This window comes from Globicephala melas, chromosome 7 (assembly GCF_963455315.2).
Source record: "Globicephala melas chromosome 7, mGloMel1.2, whole genome shotgun sequence".
Taxonomy (NCBI): Eukaryota; Metazoa; Chordata; class Mammalia; order Artiodactyla; family Delphinidae; genus Globicephala; species Globicephala melas.
This window is the reverse complement of record NC_083320.1, coordinates 90,362,382-90,380,845: the sequence shown is the minus strand read 5'-3', so window position 1 is coordinate 90,380,845 and position 18,464 is coordinate 90,362,382. Positions and strand designations below refer to the sequence as shown.

The 18,464-nt window shown below is 38.6% G+C and overlaps 1 protein-coding gene across 1 annotated transcript in view; it reads right to left on the bottom strand.

The window, feature by feature from the left end:
- Window positions 1-1,739: 1,739 nt before the first annotated feature.
- NXPH2 (neurexophilin 2) overlaps window positions 1,740-18,464 on the bottom strand; it is a 106,304-nt gene continuing 89,579 nt past the window's right edge. Inside the window, exon 2 of the mRNA XM_030883011.2 lies at window positions 1,740-4,194. Within this exon, the coding sequence (XP_030738871.1) occupies window positions 3,451-4,194 (744 nt within the window). The 3' untranslated portion in view covers window positions 1,740-3,450. The remainder of the gene's footprint in view (window positions 4,195-18,464) is intronic.

Genomic DNA, 18,464 nt, shown 5'->3' with positions numbered 1-18,464 from the left:
CTCTCTTTGAAATATTACTCTTCTATATGTTAATGTTGGTTTGATTACTTTCTTTATTTGGTTATCAATCTGTTAGTTTAATTTTCATTTTTAAAAGGGTCTGTTTCCTTCAACATTTTTTTAAAGTATTGTCAGAAGCCTATTGGAACCAGCACAACCTAGAGTTCTTATTTAAGATGTAGATCCTTAATTCCTAATTTACTAATTCCATTTACTAAATCAGAATTTCTAAGGAAGTACTTCTCAGTCTTTAATGTCAATACAAGTCACACGGGTATCTTGTTAAAATGAAAACTCCAATTGGGTGTCCAAGGTAGGACCTGAGATTCTGTATTTCTAACAAGCTTACAGGTAGTACTGCTGATGTACCAACTGCACTTAATGGCAGCTCCTACTCAGCAGAACCATGTCTTGAATGGAGAAAGAATTAGCCAATTGTGGAATGTTTAAGGTGTAGCAATTGTGGGTCATGTAGCATCTGCGTCATATAAAGAACAGTGTTGCAGAATACAGATTAAAAAATATAATGTGATATGAATCAGGTTCTCTTATGAGTACCCACGCCAGAGAACCATACTCACTCTTGCTCTGTTATTCTAGATCATGAGAATGTGTTGAAATTCCAAGTACCAAGCAGTAGGAAGAAAGAAAATTGTGTCCTTTTTACTGATTATGCTGTGCTACATGGTGTCCACAGGTTTTTTCCTCTTATTTCCCTTCCCCAGATTTTACAGACCCTGTAGCTGATATGATCACATTGTCCAGAGTCATGGAAATATGACCTCTTCTCTGATTCTGTGTGGTGATGAGTAACAAGATTGTTTCTGCTGAGGGGTGAAAAGGTCTTCAAACTCGTTTGCTTTCTCGTAAACAGCTGGCCTAGAGAGATCTTGAGAAGATAACTAACACCTCCTTGAAGATTAAATTTCTGCTAGTGCTTTTTTATTTTTTAAATTAATTTTTTTATTGAGGCATAATTGACACACATTTTATTGTTTTCAGGTGTTCATCTATTAGTTTGATTTTCATTTTTAAAAGGGTCTTCTCCTTTACATTTTGAACAATTTGTGATTGGGTATAAAATTAGCTTACATGAATGTCCCTTTCCTCAATTGAAGTACTCAAAGGCAAAAATGGTTTTGTGGAAATGTGTGCATTTGCATGTTTAAATGGGATCTGATTTGTATTGTGCCAAGTACCATTAATGGCAATGATGTAGGCTTTGAAATGAAATTATGACTAAAAAATATATGTGGCATATTTTCTATGCCAAATAAAAAATATGCCTGGGGAACTTTCTTTCTTTCTTTTTTTTTAATTCCACAGATCCTGCTAAAATCTAAGAATTGTGTAGACTGATTTAGCTTTTTTTTTGGGCATGCATATAATGTTTATACCACTCAACTTTTGAACATCAGATAGTTTTAAATCACATTTCATTTGTAATAATAATTATAATAATCATAATGGCAGCTCACACTTACAGAATTCTTACTAGATGCCAAGCTATGTGTCAAGTGGTTTATATGAGTTATTCTTTTACTCTACTTTAAAATCTCCATAGCCCAGCTGTTCTGTTTAATATGAACATATGGAAAATCTTAATGCTCAGTTGATAAAACACACACACACACACACACACACACACACACGCACGAGCACACACATTAAACCACTGTGAGGAAAAGAAACAAGAACAGTCTTAAAAAACAACAACAACCCTGAAGCCATGTGACAGATTTAGCAAATTCTTTTTATTTACATAGAAATGTGTACACATACTTTCTCTGTACACAGAAAATTCTAAGTTTATATACATAGATGGTTCCCACATATTTTACAATAAATAGTATTTTAATCTTGTTTCTACGTGAAAATAAAAAGATGTCTCAAAATATTTCACACCAACCACAAAATTACAAAAGCGCCCGATGAACTCAGAGCAAAAATTTCAAGCCTGTACTACCACACACTAAGTCTAGTACAATTTTTACAAAAGACAAAAACCAAACACTGTGCAGATATCACCAAGAAAAGGAAAGGAATGGAGATGCAAAATAGAGATGAGTGCTGCTGGCTTTTTGAACAATGTAGTAAGAGCATTTTTGTTGGTTAGGACTGGTCTTCCTTTAGTCCTCAATTTAATGTTTTACTTTAACTGATATTTTTCAGGTAAGAAGGGGGAAAAAAGTTAACGTCTATCGTAAAAAAGAGTAACCATTCCATGAGTCTTACAGGTTCTAGAAACCTTGGTACTGGTCAGCCAGACTGTCTTTCTGTGCTAATTCAAAGACCATCCAGTTCTATGACACAGGATGATCGTCGACCCCCTCAGAGAAGATGAGGAGGACAGGGTTGTGAAGCAACATTATTAGGAAGTCATCTCAAAAGACTGGTGAATCATGCATCTTGGTTATTAACACTTAATAATAATTAGCAATGTTTAAATATACTCTTTATTTCCACAATTTGATCCCTCATGTAAATAATTAAATGCAAGGAGAACTTAATCTAAGAGGCTAGAAATAATGAATAGATCATCCCAGAATTTCCTCCTTCCAATTCCAATTTCTTTCCCATTCTAGCCTAGGAAACAATCACTTGCTCTCAATTCAAGAGTTGTTCTACACCTGTATATAAAAATCATACTACCAAATGAATAGAATGAGGTTAAAGGGTGAATACAGATTTATGATATTTTTGACCACCTCACAGCACTGAATTTGACAAAACAATCTAAAAACATCCTGATCATCATTATTGTTGAACTGACTTACAATATATCCAGATTTGCTTTCTTAATACACTAATGTTACTACTCGCATGAGAATCCTGAGGCTGGTGACCAAACCAGGGCTAAGTGTTTAAATCCCACTCCATTCAATCACTGTGGCACTGTACCTGCACACATGAGTTTGGAAACAAATTTTACCCCTTCATCTCTCATATCAGTGACAGCACAGATGTGGGAGAAAAGACAGCAATAAAAAAAGAATTCAGTGTCAGAAATGCGATTCATCTGCCCAATACAATCTTTTCAGTTGCTTTACTGCATCTGCTATTTTTAAGGTAATCTTCCAAAACATACTTCAAAGGCAGGCTCACTTCAAGAGCAATGTTTATCACATGCATAATTCGGTTCTTTCCTGTTACATGTTGCTACCATCGACTCTTAGAGATACAACAATACCTGGAGGACTTAGCCATCCTATGTGAGAGCGATGGCTTCATACACAGTTTTACTCTTTAGATTCAGGTACTTATGATCGAAACAAGCACAATTCACATTTAAAGATGTTTCTTTTTCTTTTAAGTTTGAAAACCTTATAGGGAATGAAGGTTCACTGCCAGAAACAAAAGGGATCCTTTACCACGAAGAGCTGGGCTTGGTTCTTGGTCATTCTAATTGAATATATATTTGTCCTTCCTTTCTATTGGCTGTTGAAAGATTCAGCCAGAAGATAAGTATGGAGTCTCACTATGGTAATTGTAGTCAGGACAGACCTTCTGCACAAGTTTATAATCAACACTGTAAAAGGCAATGTAGATGCAAATGACCTTGAAGGGCTTGGAACACAACCAGGAAACGTGGCTCTGAGTCTGCTCCTGGTAGCAGATCTTGGACGGGTCGAAGTTGCACAGGGCAGTCTTCTTCGCCCGATCTGTTTTTTCATACTCAATGCGACAATTGAAAGATTTGGATTCCTTGGTCTCCAAGGTAGACTGTGGGGAAACTTCAAATTCCACCACTTTGGAGGGGGGTACCAAACTCACTGAAACATTGCCCAGGCCTGTGGAATTATGTCGGAAATAAACACTGAAGGTTCCATTTCCATGGTCAACGATCTTCCCCGTGATAAGGAGGTTGAGCTTAACAGTTTTAATGTTGGAATGGAAGTCACCCCATCCAAACATTTTCTTAAATTTTCCCGTTTTCACTATTGGCCTCCGTTTAGTTCTTGCCAAGGGCTCCTGAACCTCCGTGATATTGGCCAGCCAATCCCAAAAGTTCTCCAAGCTGTCCGCATACGCCAAGTGCCCGGGCTTGGGGACTGGAGACTGTTTAACAAACAGACGCAGAGGATTGATGATCCTTGAGTGTACCACGTTTCCCACCAGTGTCCCGGCAGCATCTTTGTCTTCCCAATCCAGCCCTTCTGTGGCATGCACCACCTTTTTACTGTCACAAAATAGCTGTTCGAAAAGAAGAAAGAGAAACACACTTTAGGTTAGGCTTTGAGTGCCTTTTTTTTTTTTTTTTTTTTTTTGCGGTACGCGGACCTCTCACTGTTGTGGCCTCTCCCGTTGCGGAGCACAGGCTCCGGACGCGCAGGCTCAGCGGCCATGGCTCACGGTCCTAGGTGCTCCGTGGCATGTGGGATCTTCCCACATGTGTGGGAGCCCCAGTCCCCTGCATCGGCAGGCGGACTCTCAACCACTGCGCCACCAGGGAAGCCCCACCAGGTTAATTCTTGTAATTTATTTCAGTTCCTGCTAAATAGCATTTCACACACACAGCTGGGCTCCACAGTGTAACAAGATGACCATTTAATTCAAGCAATGTAAAGCCATGAGTACGAAAACGGAAATGATGAGATCAAGAAGAGAGTACAGTTGGCTCTTTGTATCTGCAGGTTCTGAATCCAGTGGATTTGACCAACACTGAATTAAGTTAAAAACAAATGAAAACCCCCTCCAACACGCCCGCCCCCAACTAGAGATTTCCAAAAAGCAAAACTTGACATACTCTGGCGACTATGCAACTATTTACATTGTATTAGGTATTATAAGTAATCTAGAGATGATTTAAAATACACAAGAGGAGGTGCATAGGTTACATGCAAATACTAAACTATTTTATGTAAGGGACTTAAACATCCCTGGATTTTGGTATCCAAGGGGATCCTGAAACCGATCCCCCATGGATATCAAGGGTTGATTGTATTTCATTTTAATGCGTTGATGTGGTTTTAGTCTCTGTTCCCTAATCTTTACAATTCTATCTTCCCAGACTGGGGGAAATAGTATATTTTGGTCTCTTATTTCATAAAAACATTAAATTTGTAAGATCTTTTTTTTCAGGTAGAAAACAACTCTAGAATGCTGAGGTTTCTACCACGGAGCTAGAAACCACCTGAATATAAGATATTGATAAGACTCTTAAAATATTATTGCACGTACCAAGGGTATTATTGTAATCAAAGCTTATGTCATATAATTTCATATGAAACCACCTGAATATAAGATATTGATAAGACTCTTAAAATATTATTGCACGTACCAAGGGTATTATTGTAATCAAAGCTTATGTCATATAATTTCATAACTTCTGATATAATTTGACTTCAAATTCTGTAACGAAAAGTAGTGTGAATAGGAAGTTCTACAAAAGTTTTAGTTGAAAAAATATAATTTCAAATTTAGCTGCCTTTATAGAAACAGAAATAAATTGGAAATGTACATTTTGAATTAATTAATAGACCTATGGTTGATAAATTAAATTTTGTTACAACTGAATAATACCCTGAAAGATAGGATTGCCAGGAAAGAGTCATGTGCATGTGTTTTATGGATTCCACAGTATTTTAACTCAAATCATACCCACTGAAACACAGCACTTTATTTGCATTTGATTTTTATTATTCTTTTTGTAGTGTAAGAGTCCTCATGATTTCTAAAAATCACTTAGCTAAGTCAGTATGAATTTTGAGGGACAGAATCATAATATATGAAACCGTTGCCTGGAGTGAATATTTACGGATGAGTTATAAAGTCTGGAAAATAGAGGTTTCTAGTGGAAACACAGATAGCCTCTTATCTCGAACGGCACAAAGCACTCTGGTAATGATTCTCTGGAAAAGTGTCAGCAAGATGAAAAGGATGAGGAAGAAGTGGGGCTGTGTTTATGTAGTTTCCCCAACCATTTCAAACTTGGCAAAGCACCTGGTAAAACCAGTCTCAGACTGTTACAAAAATTATTGATTTCAATACAATTTTGAAAAAAAAAGCTTGAATTATTAATATTGCACCTGACTACATGGTAGAGTTTAATAATATGAGGTTACATTTTATATATTCATAAAAGTTTTAAGTTCTGATAGAGTTTTGTGAGAAGTGTTTTCATCTATAGCTTGTACCCAAACACTTTAGAGGAGGAGTCCAAGGACTTAAATATATGTGTAGATTTTTCCTTTTTTTGCTTTGGTGGGGAGGGAGCACATAATAATGTATTGGTCCCTTTGATTAATTTCCCGAAGGCTTTCCCCCACTCAGGTCTGGTATTTTTAGAAATTCTTTTCTCTTTACTTAAATTACGGAGGTTTGTCAAACTGCATGCTGCATGTTCTTACTGTTTCGGAAACCTAAATCCGTACTACCTCTTCTTAGGGGCTTACACATCCTGAGTTGATGCTTCTTTCTCTCTCCTGGCGTTAAAGGGCTGGCATATTCACCAGGAAAAGAGGTATCATTGCTCAGGATTTCTGGCTCAAAATACTCTGGGTATTTCTGATACTGTAACTAGCTTTCTGTCTTTGAACACTCTTAATTATAATGTGCACAAAACCTCATTCAGATCAACTGGTCGTACAGCTCATGAAGGTCAGTACAGGCTCCAGATATGACTTGAGTTTCCTGGGAACTGATGCAACCTGGTCCAAGTGACTTGTCCTGTTCTCTCTCCAGGGAGACATTCAAGGACACATGGGCAGATAAGAAACCCCTTGCTGATCAAGGTCCAATTTCTCTTCTCTCTGATTATGATTCTTGCTGTCTATTATCTATTGTTTTGCCTGTTTCCAGTATTTCACGAGAGGTGCCTTGCTTGGTCATTGCTGACAGTCACAACTACCGTTCCTGAGAATCACTGGTACTCAAGCTTCTCCTTTACTTCCTGATCTCAACTCCCCTATTTGTACAACTTCCTCACTTCTTCCCTCGCTTCTGCCTTTCTTTCTCTCTTTCATAGGGTAAATTTCCCTTTAGCTTGCTTTTTCAAAAAACCCCCCCAAATCTTAATTCTTACTTTTACACACCATGCTCCTGATGAATACTTTATTAGCAGAATTAAGATCCATTTTCCGTTCAAAAATATTTTTTCACTTACAAGTATGACAACACTCTTCACTAGCAGGAGAAACATGTTCTTTTTTTTTCTTAAAATGTTTGTTTTACATTACACATTTTCCTGAGTTTTTTCTGCCTGGATCATTTTTCTTGATTTAGTCCTTTGCCTTATTTTTCTCCTTCCTTTTCTGTTATTGAAAACCTACCAACATTGAACCCATTGTTCAACAGGAAGTCTTCAATCATGTATAGTCTCAGGTTAACTAGTATTAGCGTATTTTAGAATACATGATGGGCCCCCTTATGAGATAGACATTATGAGATCCTTCTCTTATCCTTTGGACTTCTGATGTGATGGTTCTGAGATTAGTCAATAATAATTACTCAAAAAGTCATTTATTGACTTTTAAAAAACCCGAAGATTTTCTTTGTAGTAACATGGTGTAGCAACTTGACCCAAACATATGTGACTCATCCTAAAGAAATATGAGTGTAAAAAAAAAAAAACCTAAGCTTATTAAACAGATACATTAGATATGATTATTTGCTTTTAGAAAGGCTCTTCAATTCTTCAGAAAAGATTCTCCAGATGAGAATTTAAAATGAAATTTGATTCCTAAAAAATATATTCTAACATAATACTCTTCAGGTTCAAACCTGCTCAAGGAGCCCTTGATTTTAAGGTTGGCCTATATAAAAATAATCAAATTTAACTATTAAGCACAGATCTATAATTGTTCTCTGTTCCAATGAAAAACAGTCACTGACAGTTCCTTAGACAAAAAAAGTAGATGGATGTATCTTTTAGTTTTTTTGCTTTGCCCTAGACCATCACATTTGTCATTTGCTTTGATAACATTAAACAAGGTGAGAAAAGCTGTGTATAACTTCATCTGTTTTTTACTCTAAAATGCTTGGACGGTTCTTACAAGTACTGATTTCCAAATTTAAAAAAGCTATTGGATGATGATGTATTGGTAGAAGAGTATAATTAAAAGGGTAAGTATATTTCTAGTTGTCTTAAAAAGCCAACAATTGTACCTCCTCTCCCAACTTCCTCTCCCTTTGGTGTAACTTGTTCAGCCTTCTCCCTGGAACATATTCTTAAAGGCATGCATTACTGCTGAGAGGGCACCCTCTCCTAAACAGGTCTACAAAGACAGTTGTGAGACCAAAGTCCCCAGGGCTCACGCTTCACCTCAAAAGACCTAACCAGGGATGACTGGGGTTTGGATCAACCACAACCCTGCCTGCACTCATCCATAAACTCCCAATATGAAAGCAGCATGGTGGAAAAAGCATAGGGTTTGGTGCCTGATGACCTCATCACCCCCTTAGCTTGAAGTATTTGATGTGAGCCCCAATTTTCTCACCTTCATGTCCTTTACCAGTTCATTGTAAGGACTAAATAAAAGAATGGATGGAGACTTCCCTGGTGGTCCAGTGGTAAAGAATCTGCCTTCCGCTGCAGGGGATGCAGATTCTATCCCTGGTTGGGGAACTAGGATCCCACATGATGCGGGGCAACTAACTAAGCCCTCGTGCCACAACTACTGAGCTTGCATGCCTCAATGAGAGAGCCCGCGTGCCGCAAACTACAGAGCCCGTGCTGCAAGGAAAGATTCTGCAGGCCTCAACAAAGATCCCACGTGCTGCAACTAAGACCTGACGCAGCCAAAAAAAAAGAGAAAAAGAATGGATAGAAATTACTGAGCCCAATCTCTTGCAAAAGGCGTTCAGTGACTGCTGGCTCTTGCGTGGTCCAAAGTGCAGTCCCATGCCTCCTATCCAAGAATTGTTTTCAAAGGATTATATGGATTCTCCGGTCTCCAGGAAACTGATTAGTGGTTAATCAAGCAACTTGTTCAGTGCCATATGATACATTAACGAGTAGAAATTGACCTTCTCAACCCCAGAGCATCAATCAAATGCTGCCTCGTGTTTCCAGTCTCGCTGACATCTGAGTCATACCCATATCACAGGGACAGGTGAGCTCTTTTTGCCAACAAAATGTGTTTGTGGATCTTTTATTCCAACCTACGAAATGAGTCAGCAAAGGATCTGAAAGTACAATGTGTCTGGCAGGTGCCCTCATTCCTATATAGACAATTTCGGTGATACAGCCTGCTGGGAGAGGACCGTAGGTGGTTCTGAGCCTGTGGGCAAACCACTCTGTCCAAGGCAAGGTTGTTAGATGTTATCTGCAAAACACAAGGCTGTATCCCCCATTACTTTTGTACTTGCTGGGGCTTCCTATGCTAATATCAGTATCACTGCTATCTTTTGTCCCACCATATTACAATAATAATGCAAAAACGTTTAACGGCATGCACAAAATGGAGTTTAAAAAAGGGAGAAAAAGAGGAATTGCTGTGTTTTATCTGTTTGAACATTCCCTGATTTCAACACATTTATCAAAGCTTAAGTAATTTATGTCTTGGCAGGGTGTATCAATTTCACAAAGCACACACATTAGCTAGATACAATGATATCATATTAGCTTTTTCTGCATCTTAGAGAGGAGCTCAAAAAGATTAATAAAACCTCAAACCCTCATCAATTAAATGAAGCAGGTGGAAGGAAGGAAATAGAGGAAGAAGACTGTATTTCATTTCAGTTCTTTTGTTTTTAGGGGGGAAAAGGAGCTGACAGGTTCAAATCATTCATCATAACAGGCTGGAGTTGAATTTCACTGATAATTAAATGCATTTTTTTCCAAGAGGCAGAGAGGGTGCAATGAATTTTATAGTAGCAGATGTGAGAACTGTCACGAATTATGGAAATAATTTATAAACTAAAAAGCATCTCCCTTTGCAAATACTATACCAGAAGATCTTTTTCTTCAACTGTATTTGTTATGTATTTTTCAATAAACATTTCATTTTAGAATAGTTTTAGTTTACAGAAAAGTTGTGTGGTACAAAGAGTTACCAAATACCCTGTACCCAGTTTCCTATATTGTTAACATCTTACATATTACACTTGTCACAACTAATGATCCAATGCTTATACGTTATTACTAACTAAAGTCCATACTTTATTCAGATTTCCTTAGTTTTTCCTTAATGTCCTTTAGCTGCTCCAGGATGCCATCTAGGGTCCCACATGACATTTGGTCATCATGAATTTTGAGGCTTGTCTTGGCTGTGACCATTTCTTGGTCGTTCCTTGTTTTTGATGACCTTGAATGTTTCAGAGAGCACTGGTTAGGCATTCTGTAGAATGCCTTTCAATTAGAGTTTGTCTGATGTTTTTCTCATGATTAGACTGGGCCTTGGGGAGGAAGAATACAGAAGTAAGGTGCCGTTTTCATTACTTCATCTCAAGGGTACATGCTAGCAGCGTGACTTAATCACTGTTGATGTTAATCTCTGGCTTAAGTAGGGAAGATTTTTTTTTTAAGTTTTGCTTTCAGAATTTTCACAAGGCTTGTACATTTTTGTTATTATAAGCTTAGTTTAATTTACATTTAATTCAGCGGCACTTGGTTTAGGATTGATTTTTTTTAAATGTCAGGAACTCTCAAGCATTTCAATTTATAACCCTTTACCACAATGTAAGACAACAGTTATATTTTTCCTAGTGAAACACTCATTTTTTACTTTCTTTTCCAACTTTATTGAGGTATAATTGACAAATGAAATAGTAATATATTTAAACTGTACAACACGATGATTTCATATATGCTTACATTGTGAGAGGATTCCTACCATCAAGTAATTTAAGTATCACATCCATCCCTTCACATAGCTACCTTTTTTCTTTTCTTTTTTTGGGTGAGAATCCTTAAGATAGGGTTCTTAGTAAATTTCAATTATACAATACAGTATTATCAATTACAGTCACCATGCTATACATTAGATGCTCAGACCTTATTTATCTTATAATTTAAAGTACATGTCCATTTCTTTTAACAATAAACAGGCTCCAAGTTTCAGTCAGTGCTAAATTCCTTACTTGGAGGTCTTGTGCTTGGGGGTGGCAACCTTAGCAGGCTTTGTGTTTCAGCCTTAAACCTCCTAAGAGCTGTTGAAGGTAACAATAGTTATTTTTTGGGTTCTAGGACAGTCAGACCTTTGCCATAACTGTGGTGTAACACTTTTCTATTATCCTATATAATTATTACGATATATATTAATGCTTCTTGATAATGAACCAAGTATGTTCTGGGTAAATAACAATGTTTTGAAATAATGCATGTTTGTCTTCATGTTTATAGGTGTGTGAAGATATGCTAACAGGCAACAAATCTGACTAATGTCTATGATTTTCACAAGAACTGATGAATGCTCTAAATGAAAGGTAGAGAGGACTTTCAAGATGATGGAGGAGTAAGACATGGAGATCACCCTTCTCATCACAATTACATCAGAAATACATCTACACATGGAACAACTCCTACAGAACACCTACTGAACGTTAGCAGAAGACCTCAGACCTCCAAAAGGCAAGAAACCCCCCACGTACCTTGGTAGGGCAAAAGAAAAAACAGAGACAAAAGAATAGGGACGGGACCTGCACCAGTGGGAGGGAGCTGTGAAGGAGGAAAGGTTTCCACACCCTAGGAAGCCCCTTCTTGGGCGGAGACAGCAGGTGGCGGAGGGGGGAAGCTTCGGCGCAGAGGAGGAGAGCACAGCAACAGGGGTGCGGAGGGCAAAGCGGAGAGATTCCCGCACAGAAGACCGGTGCCGACCGGCACTCACCAGCCCGAGAGGCCTCTCTGCTCACCCGCCGGGGTGGGTGGGGGTTGGGAGCTGAGGCTCGGGCTTCTGAGCTTAGATCCCAGGGAGAGGACTGGGGTTGGCAGCGTCAACACAGTCTGAAGGGGCTAGTGCACCACGGCTAGCTGGGAGGGAGTCCGGGAAAAAGTCTGGAACTGCCTAAGAGGCAAGAGACCATTGTTTCAGGGTGCACGAGGAGAGAGGATTCAGACCACCGCCTAAATGAGCTTCAGAGACAGGCGTGAGCTGCGGATATCAGTGCAGACCAAAGAGACAGGCATGAGACGCTAAGGCTGCTGCTGCAGCCACCAAGAAGCCTGTGTGCGAGCACAGGTCACTCCCCACACCTCCCCTCCCGGGAGCCTGTGCAGCCGCCACTGCCAGGGATCCAGGGACAACGTCTAGGGGGAGAACACGTGGCGTGCCTCAGGCTGTTGTAATGTTATGCTGGCCTCTGCTGCCGCAGGCTCGCCCCGCATCCATACCCCTCCCTCCCCCCCCACCCCCGGCCTGAGTGAGCCAGAACCCCCTAAACAGGCGCTCCTTTAACCCCCTCCTGTCTGGGCAAAGAACAGATGCCAGAGGGCGACCTACACACAGAGGTGGGGCCAAATCCAAAGCTGAGCCCCTGGGAGCTGTGGGAACAATGAAGAGAAAGGGAAATCGCTCCCAGCAGCCTCAGGAGCAGCGGATTAAATCTCCATAATCAATGTGATGTACGCTGCATCTGTGGAATACCTGAATAGACAACGAATCATCCCAGAATTGAGGCGGTGGACTTTGGGACCAACTATAGACTTGGGGTTTGCTGTATGTGACTGACTAGTTTCTGATTTATATGTTTGTCTTCGTTTAGATTTTAGTACTTGTTGTCATTGGTGGATTTGTTTATTGGTTTGGTTGCTCTCTTTTTTTTAAATTACTTTCATTTTTTATTTTAATAATATATTTTTTAACTTTTTATTTTAATAACTTTATTTTATTTAATTAAAAACATTTTTTTCCCTCTCTATCTTTTTTTTCCCTCCCTTTTCTTCTAAGTCATGTGACTGACAGGGTCTTGGTGCTCCTGCCAGGTGTCAGGCCTGAGCCTCTGAGGTGGGAGAGCAGAGTTCAGGACACTGGAACACCAGAGACCTCGTAGCCCCACATAATATCAATCAGCCAGAGCTCTCCCAGAGATCTCCGTCTCAACGTTAAGACCCAGCTCTACCCAATGACCAGCAAGCTCCAGTGTTGGGCAAGCTATGCCAAACAGCTAGCAAGACAGGAACACAAACCCACCGATTATCAGACAGGCTGCGTAAAATCATAATAAGTTCACAGACACATCAAAACACACCACTGGACTTGGTCCTGCCCACCAGAAGGACAAGATCCAGCCTCATCCACCAGAACACAGGCACCAGTCCCCTCCACTACGAAGCCTACACAACCCACTGAACCAACCTTACCAACTGAGGGCAGACACCAAAAACAACGGGAACTGTGAACCTGCAGCCTGTGAAAAGGAGACCCCAAACACAGTAAGTTAAGCAAAATGGGAAGACAGAGAAACACACAGCAGATGAAGGAGCAAGGTAAAAACCCACCAGACTTAACAAATGAAGAGGAAATAGGCAGTCTACCTGAAAAAGAATTCAGAGTAATGACAGTAAAGATGATCCAAAATCTTGGAAATACAATGGAGAAAATACAAGAAACTTTTAACAAGGACATAGAAGAACTATAGAGCAAACAACCAATGATGAACAACACAATCAATGAAATTAAAAATTCTCTAGAAGGAATTAATAGCAGAATAACTGAGGCAGAAGAATGGATAAGTGACCTGGAAGATAAAATAGTGGAAATAACTACGACAGAGCAGAATAAAAAAGATTGAAAAGAATTGAGGACAGAGGGCAGACAGCAGAAGCAAGAAGAACTACAATCCTGCAGCCTGTGGAACAAAAACCACATTCACAGAAACATAGACAAGATGAAAAGGCAGAGGTCTATATACCAGATGAAGAAACAAGATAAAATCCCAGAAAAACAACTAAATGAAGTGGAGATAGGCAACCTTCCAGAAAAAGAATTCAGAATACTGATAGTGAAGATGATCCAGGACCTCAGAAAAAGAATGGAGGCAAAGATTGAGAAGATGCAAGAAATGTTTAACAAAGACCTAAAAGAATTAAAGAACAATACAACAGAGACGAACAATACAATAACTGAAATGAAAAATACACTAGAAGGAATCAATAGCAGAATAACTGAGGCAGAAGAACGGATAAGTGACCTGGAAGACAGAACGGTGGAATTCACTGCTGCAGAACAGAATAAAGAAAAATGAATGAAAAGAAATGAAGACAGCCTAAGAGACTTGTGGGACAACATTAAATGCAACAACACTTGCATTATAGGGGCCCCAGAAGGAGAAGAGAGAGAGAAAGGACCTGAGAAAAATATTGGAAGAGATTATAGTCAAAAATTTCCTTAACATGGGAAAGGAAATAGCCACCCAAGTGCAGGAAGCGCAGAGAGTCCCATACAGTATAAACCCAAGGAGAAACACGCCGAGACACATAATAATAAACTTGGGACAAATTAAAGACAAAGAAAAATTACTGAAAGCAGCAAGGGAAAAACGACAAATAACATACAAGGGAACTCTCATAAGGTTAACAGCTGATTTCTCAGCAGAAACTCTACAAGCCAGAAGGGAGTGGCATGATAAAGTGATGAAAAGGAAGAACCTACAACCAAGATTACTCTACCCGGCAAGAATCTCATTCAGATTCGATAGAGAAATCAAAAGCTTTACAGACAAGCAAAAGCTAAGATAATTCACCACCACCAAACTAGCTCTACAACAAATGCTAAAGGAACTTCTCTAAGTGGGAAACACAAGAGAAGAAAAGGACCTACAAAAACAAACAATTAAGAAAATGGTAACAGGAACATACATATCGATAATTACCTTAAACATGAATGGATTAAATGCTCCAACCAAAAGAACCAGGCTTGCTGAATGGACATAGAAACAAGACCCATATATATGCTGTCAACAAGAGACCCAGTTCAGACCTAGGGACACATACAGACTGAAAGTGAGGGGATGGAAAAAGATATTCCATGCAAATGGAAATCACAAGAAAGCTGGGGTAGCAATACTCAGATCAGAAATAAATACACTTTAAAATAAAGAATGTTACAAGAGACAAGGAAGGACATTACATAATGATCAAGGGATTGATCCAAGAAGAAGATATAACAATTATAAATATATATGCACCCAACATAGGAGCACCTCAATACATAAGGCAACTGCTAACAGCTCTAAAAGAGGAAATCGACAGTAACACAATAATAGTGGGGGACTTTGACACCTCACTTACACCAATGGACAGATCATCCAAAATGAAAATAAATAAGGAAACAGAAGCTTTAAATGACACAATAGACCAGATAGATTTAACTGATATTCATAAGACATTCCATACAAAAACAGCAGATTACACTTTCTTCTCAAGTGTTCATGGAACATTCTCCAGGGTAGATCACATCTTAGGTCACAAATCAAGCCTAAGTAAATTTGAGAAAACTGAAATCACATCAATCATCTTTTCTGAACACAACACTATGAGATTAGAAATGAATTACAGGGGAAAAATGTAAACAACACAAACAAATGGAGGCTAAACAATACGTTACTAAATAACCAAGAGATCATTGAAGAAATCAAAGAGGAAATCAAAAATACCTAGAGAAAAAAGAAAATGAAAACACGACGATCCAAAACCTATGGGATGCAGGAAAAGCTCTTCTAAGAGGGAAGTTTATAGCTATACAAGCCTATGTCAAGAAACAAGAAAAATCTAAAATAAACAATTCAACCTAACACCTAAGGGAACTAGAGAATGAAGAACAAACAAAACCCAAAGTTAGCAGAAGGAAAGAAATCATAAAGATCAGAGTGGAAATAAATGAAATAGAAACAAAGAAAACAATAGCAAAGATCAATTAAACTAAAAGCTGGTTCTTTGAGAAGCTAAACAAAATTGATAAACCATTAGCCAGACTCATCACGAAAAAGAAGGAGACTCAAATCAATAAAATTAGAAATGAAAAAGGAGACGTTACAACAGACACCGCAGAAATACAAAGCATCCTAGGAGACTGCTATAAGCAACACTATGCCAATAAAATGGACAACCTGGAAGAAATGGACAAATTCTTAGAAAGGTATAACCTTCCAAGACTGAACCAGGAAGAAATAGAAAACATGAACAGACCAATCACAAGTAATGAAATTGAAACTGTGATTAAAAATCGTCCACGAAATAAAAGTCCAGGACCAGATGGCTTCACAGGTGAATTCTATCAAACATTTAGAGAAGAGCTAACACCCATCCTTCTCAAACTCTTCCAAAAAATTGCAGAGGAAGGAACACTCCCAAACTCATTCTATGAGGCCACCATCACCCTGATACCAAAACCAGACAAAGATACTACAAAAAAAGAAAATTACAGACCAATATCACTGATGAATATAGATGAAAAAATCCTCAACAAGATACTAGCAAACAGAATTCAACAACACATTAAAAGGATCAGACACCATGATCAAGTGGGATTTATCCCAGGGATGAAAGGATTCTTCAATATATGCAAATCAATCAATGTGATACACCATATTAACAAATTGAAGGATAAAAACCATATGATCATCTCAATAGATGCAGAAAAAGCTTTTGACAAAATTCAACACCCACCCTTTCCAACACCAGCAAAGGAAACCGTAAACAAGATGAAAAGACAACCCTCAGAATGGGAGAAAATATTTGCAAACAAAGCAACTGACAAAGGATTAATGTTCCAAATACACAAGCAGCTCATGCAGCTCAATATCAAAAAAACAAACAACCCAATCCAAAAATGGGCAGAAGACCTAAATAGACATTTCTCCAAAGAAGATATATAGATTACCCACAAAGACATGAAAAGATGTTCAACATCACTAATCATTAGAGAAATGCAAATCAAAAGTACAGTGATGTATCACCTTACACAGGTCAGAATGGCCATCACTAAAAAATGTACAAACAATCAGTGCTGGAGAGGGTGTGGAGAAAAGGGAACCCTCTTGTACAGTTGGTGGGAATGTAAATTGATACAGCCACTATGGAGAACACTATGGAGGTTCCTTAAAAAAGGAAAGCTAGAACTACCATACGACCCAGCAATCCCACTACTGGGCATATACCCTGAGAAAACCATAATTCAAAAAGAGTCATGTACCAAAATGTTCATTGCAGCTCTATTTACAATAGCCAGGAGATGGAAGCAACCTAAGTGTCCATCATCGGATGAATGGATAAAGATGTGGCACATGTATACAATGGAATATTACTCAGCCATATAATGAAATGAAAGTGAGTTATTTGTAGTGAGGTGGATGGACGTAGAGTTTGTCATACAGAGTGAAGTAAGTCAGAAGGAGAAAAAGAAATACCATATGCTAACACATATATTTGCAATCTAAAAAAAAAATGGTTTTGAAGAACCTAAGGGCAGGACAGGTATAAAGATGCTGATGTAGAGAATGGACTTGAGGACACAGGGAGGGGAAAGGGTAAGCTGGGATGAAGTGAGAGAGTGGCATGGACATATATATACCACCAAACGTAAAATAGATAGTTAGTGGGAAGCAGCCACATAGCACAGGGAGATTAGCTGGGTGCTTTGTGACCTCCTAGAGGGGTGGGATAGGGAGGGTGGGAAGGAGACGCAAGAGGGAGGGTAATGGGGGTGTATTTATACGTATAGCTGATTCACTTTGTTATACAGCAGAAACTAACACAATGTAACACAATTATACTCCAATAAAGATGTTGAAGAAAATAAATAAATGAATAAAAGATAAAACAAAACAACTGAATTTTTTCCCGTAATCATAGCATCTATACCTCAAGTGGATGTTTTCAGTTTTTGTTGTTTACACTGAATATAAAATATTTATAGCCCATACTGATTTTCTGTGAAATGCTTGCAATAATAGAAATAATGCACCATGCATAGATTGAATAGATCACCTTCCATTAACAAGGAAGGCCGTACCCTTAACTATTTTATAGTACATCAAAAATATGTAGTCCATCAAGGAAAAATAATTATGACTTTCCAGGATCAGGCAGAATGAGCTGAGTGCTCCAAACTTGTGAATTTATACCAAGCTGGGAGGATTGGCTTTTCCATGATAACAGGACTGGCATATGCTACTAGAGATAAATTGATAGAGATCTGTACAAATATTTTTAAAGGCAGCTGGCTTGCCCCCACTGGATATCCTGGAAGCATTTATTAACGTTTTTTCACAGTGACAATCATTGCTAAGTGCCAGTTTGGAAGAATAACTGGTTTGTTTAATAGATTTGTTTATATTACTGTTGCTGATAGAATACATTAATTATTTCACTGGGGTAGTATTACTTCAAGCCAAGGATCCCCAAAGTGACCACTGCTATACAACACAGAGGTGGCCTGCAGATCCCACTATAGCTGAACAATTATAGAACCAATAATGAAACGTGGTCTAAGGCATCATTTATGTTGCATATATTTATAGCTTATATAACTGGATTGCTCTAACAATTCTGTCCCGTATCCTTCAGTTAAAATGAAACAACGACC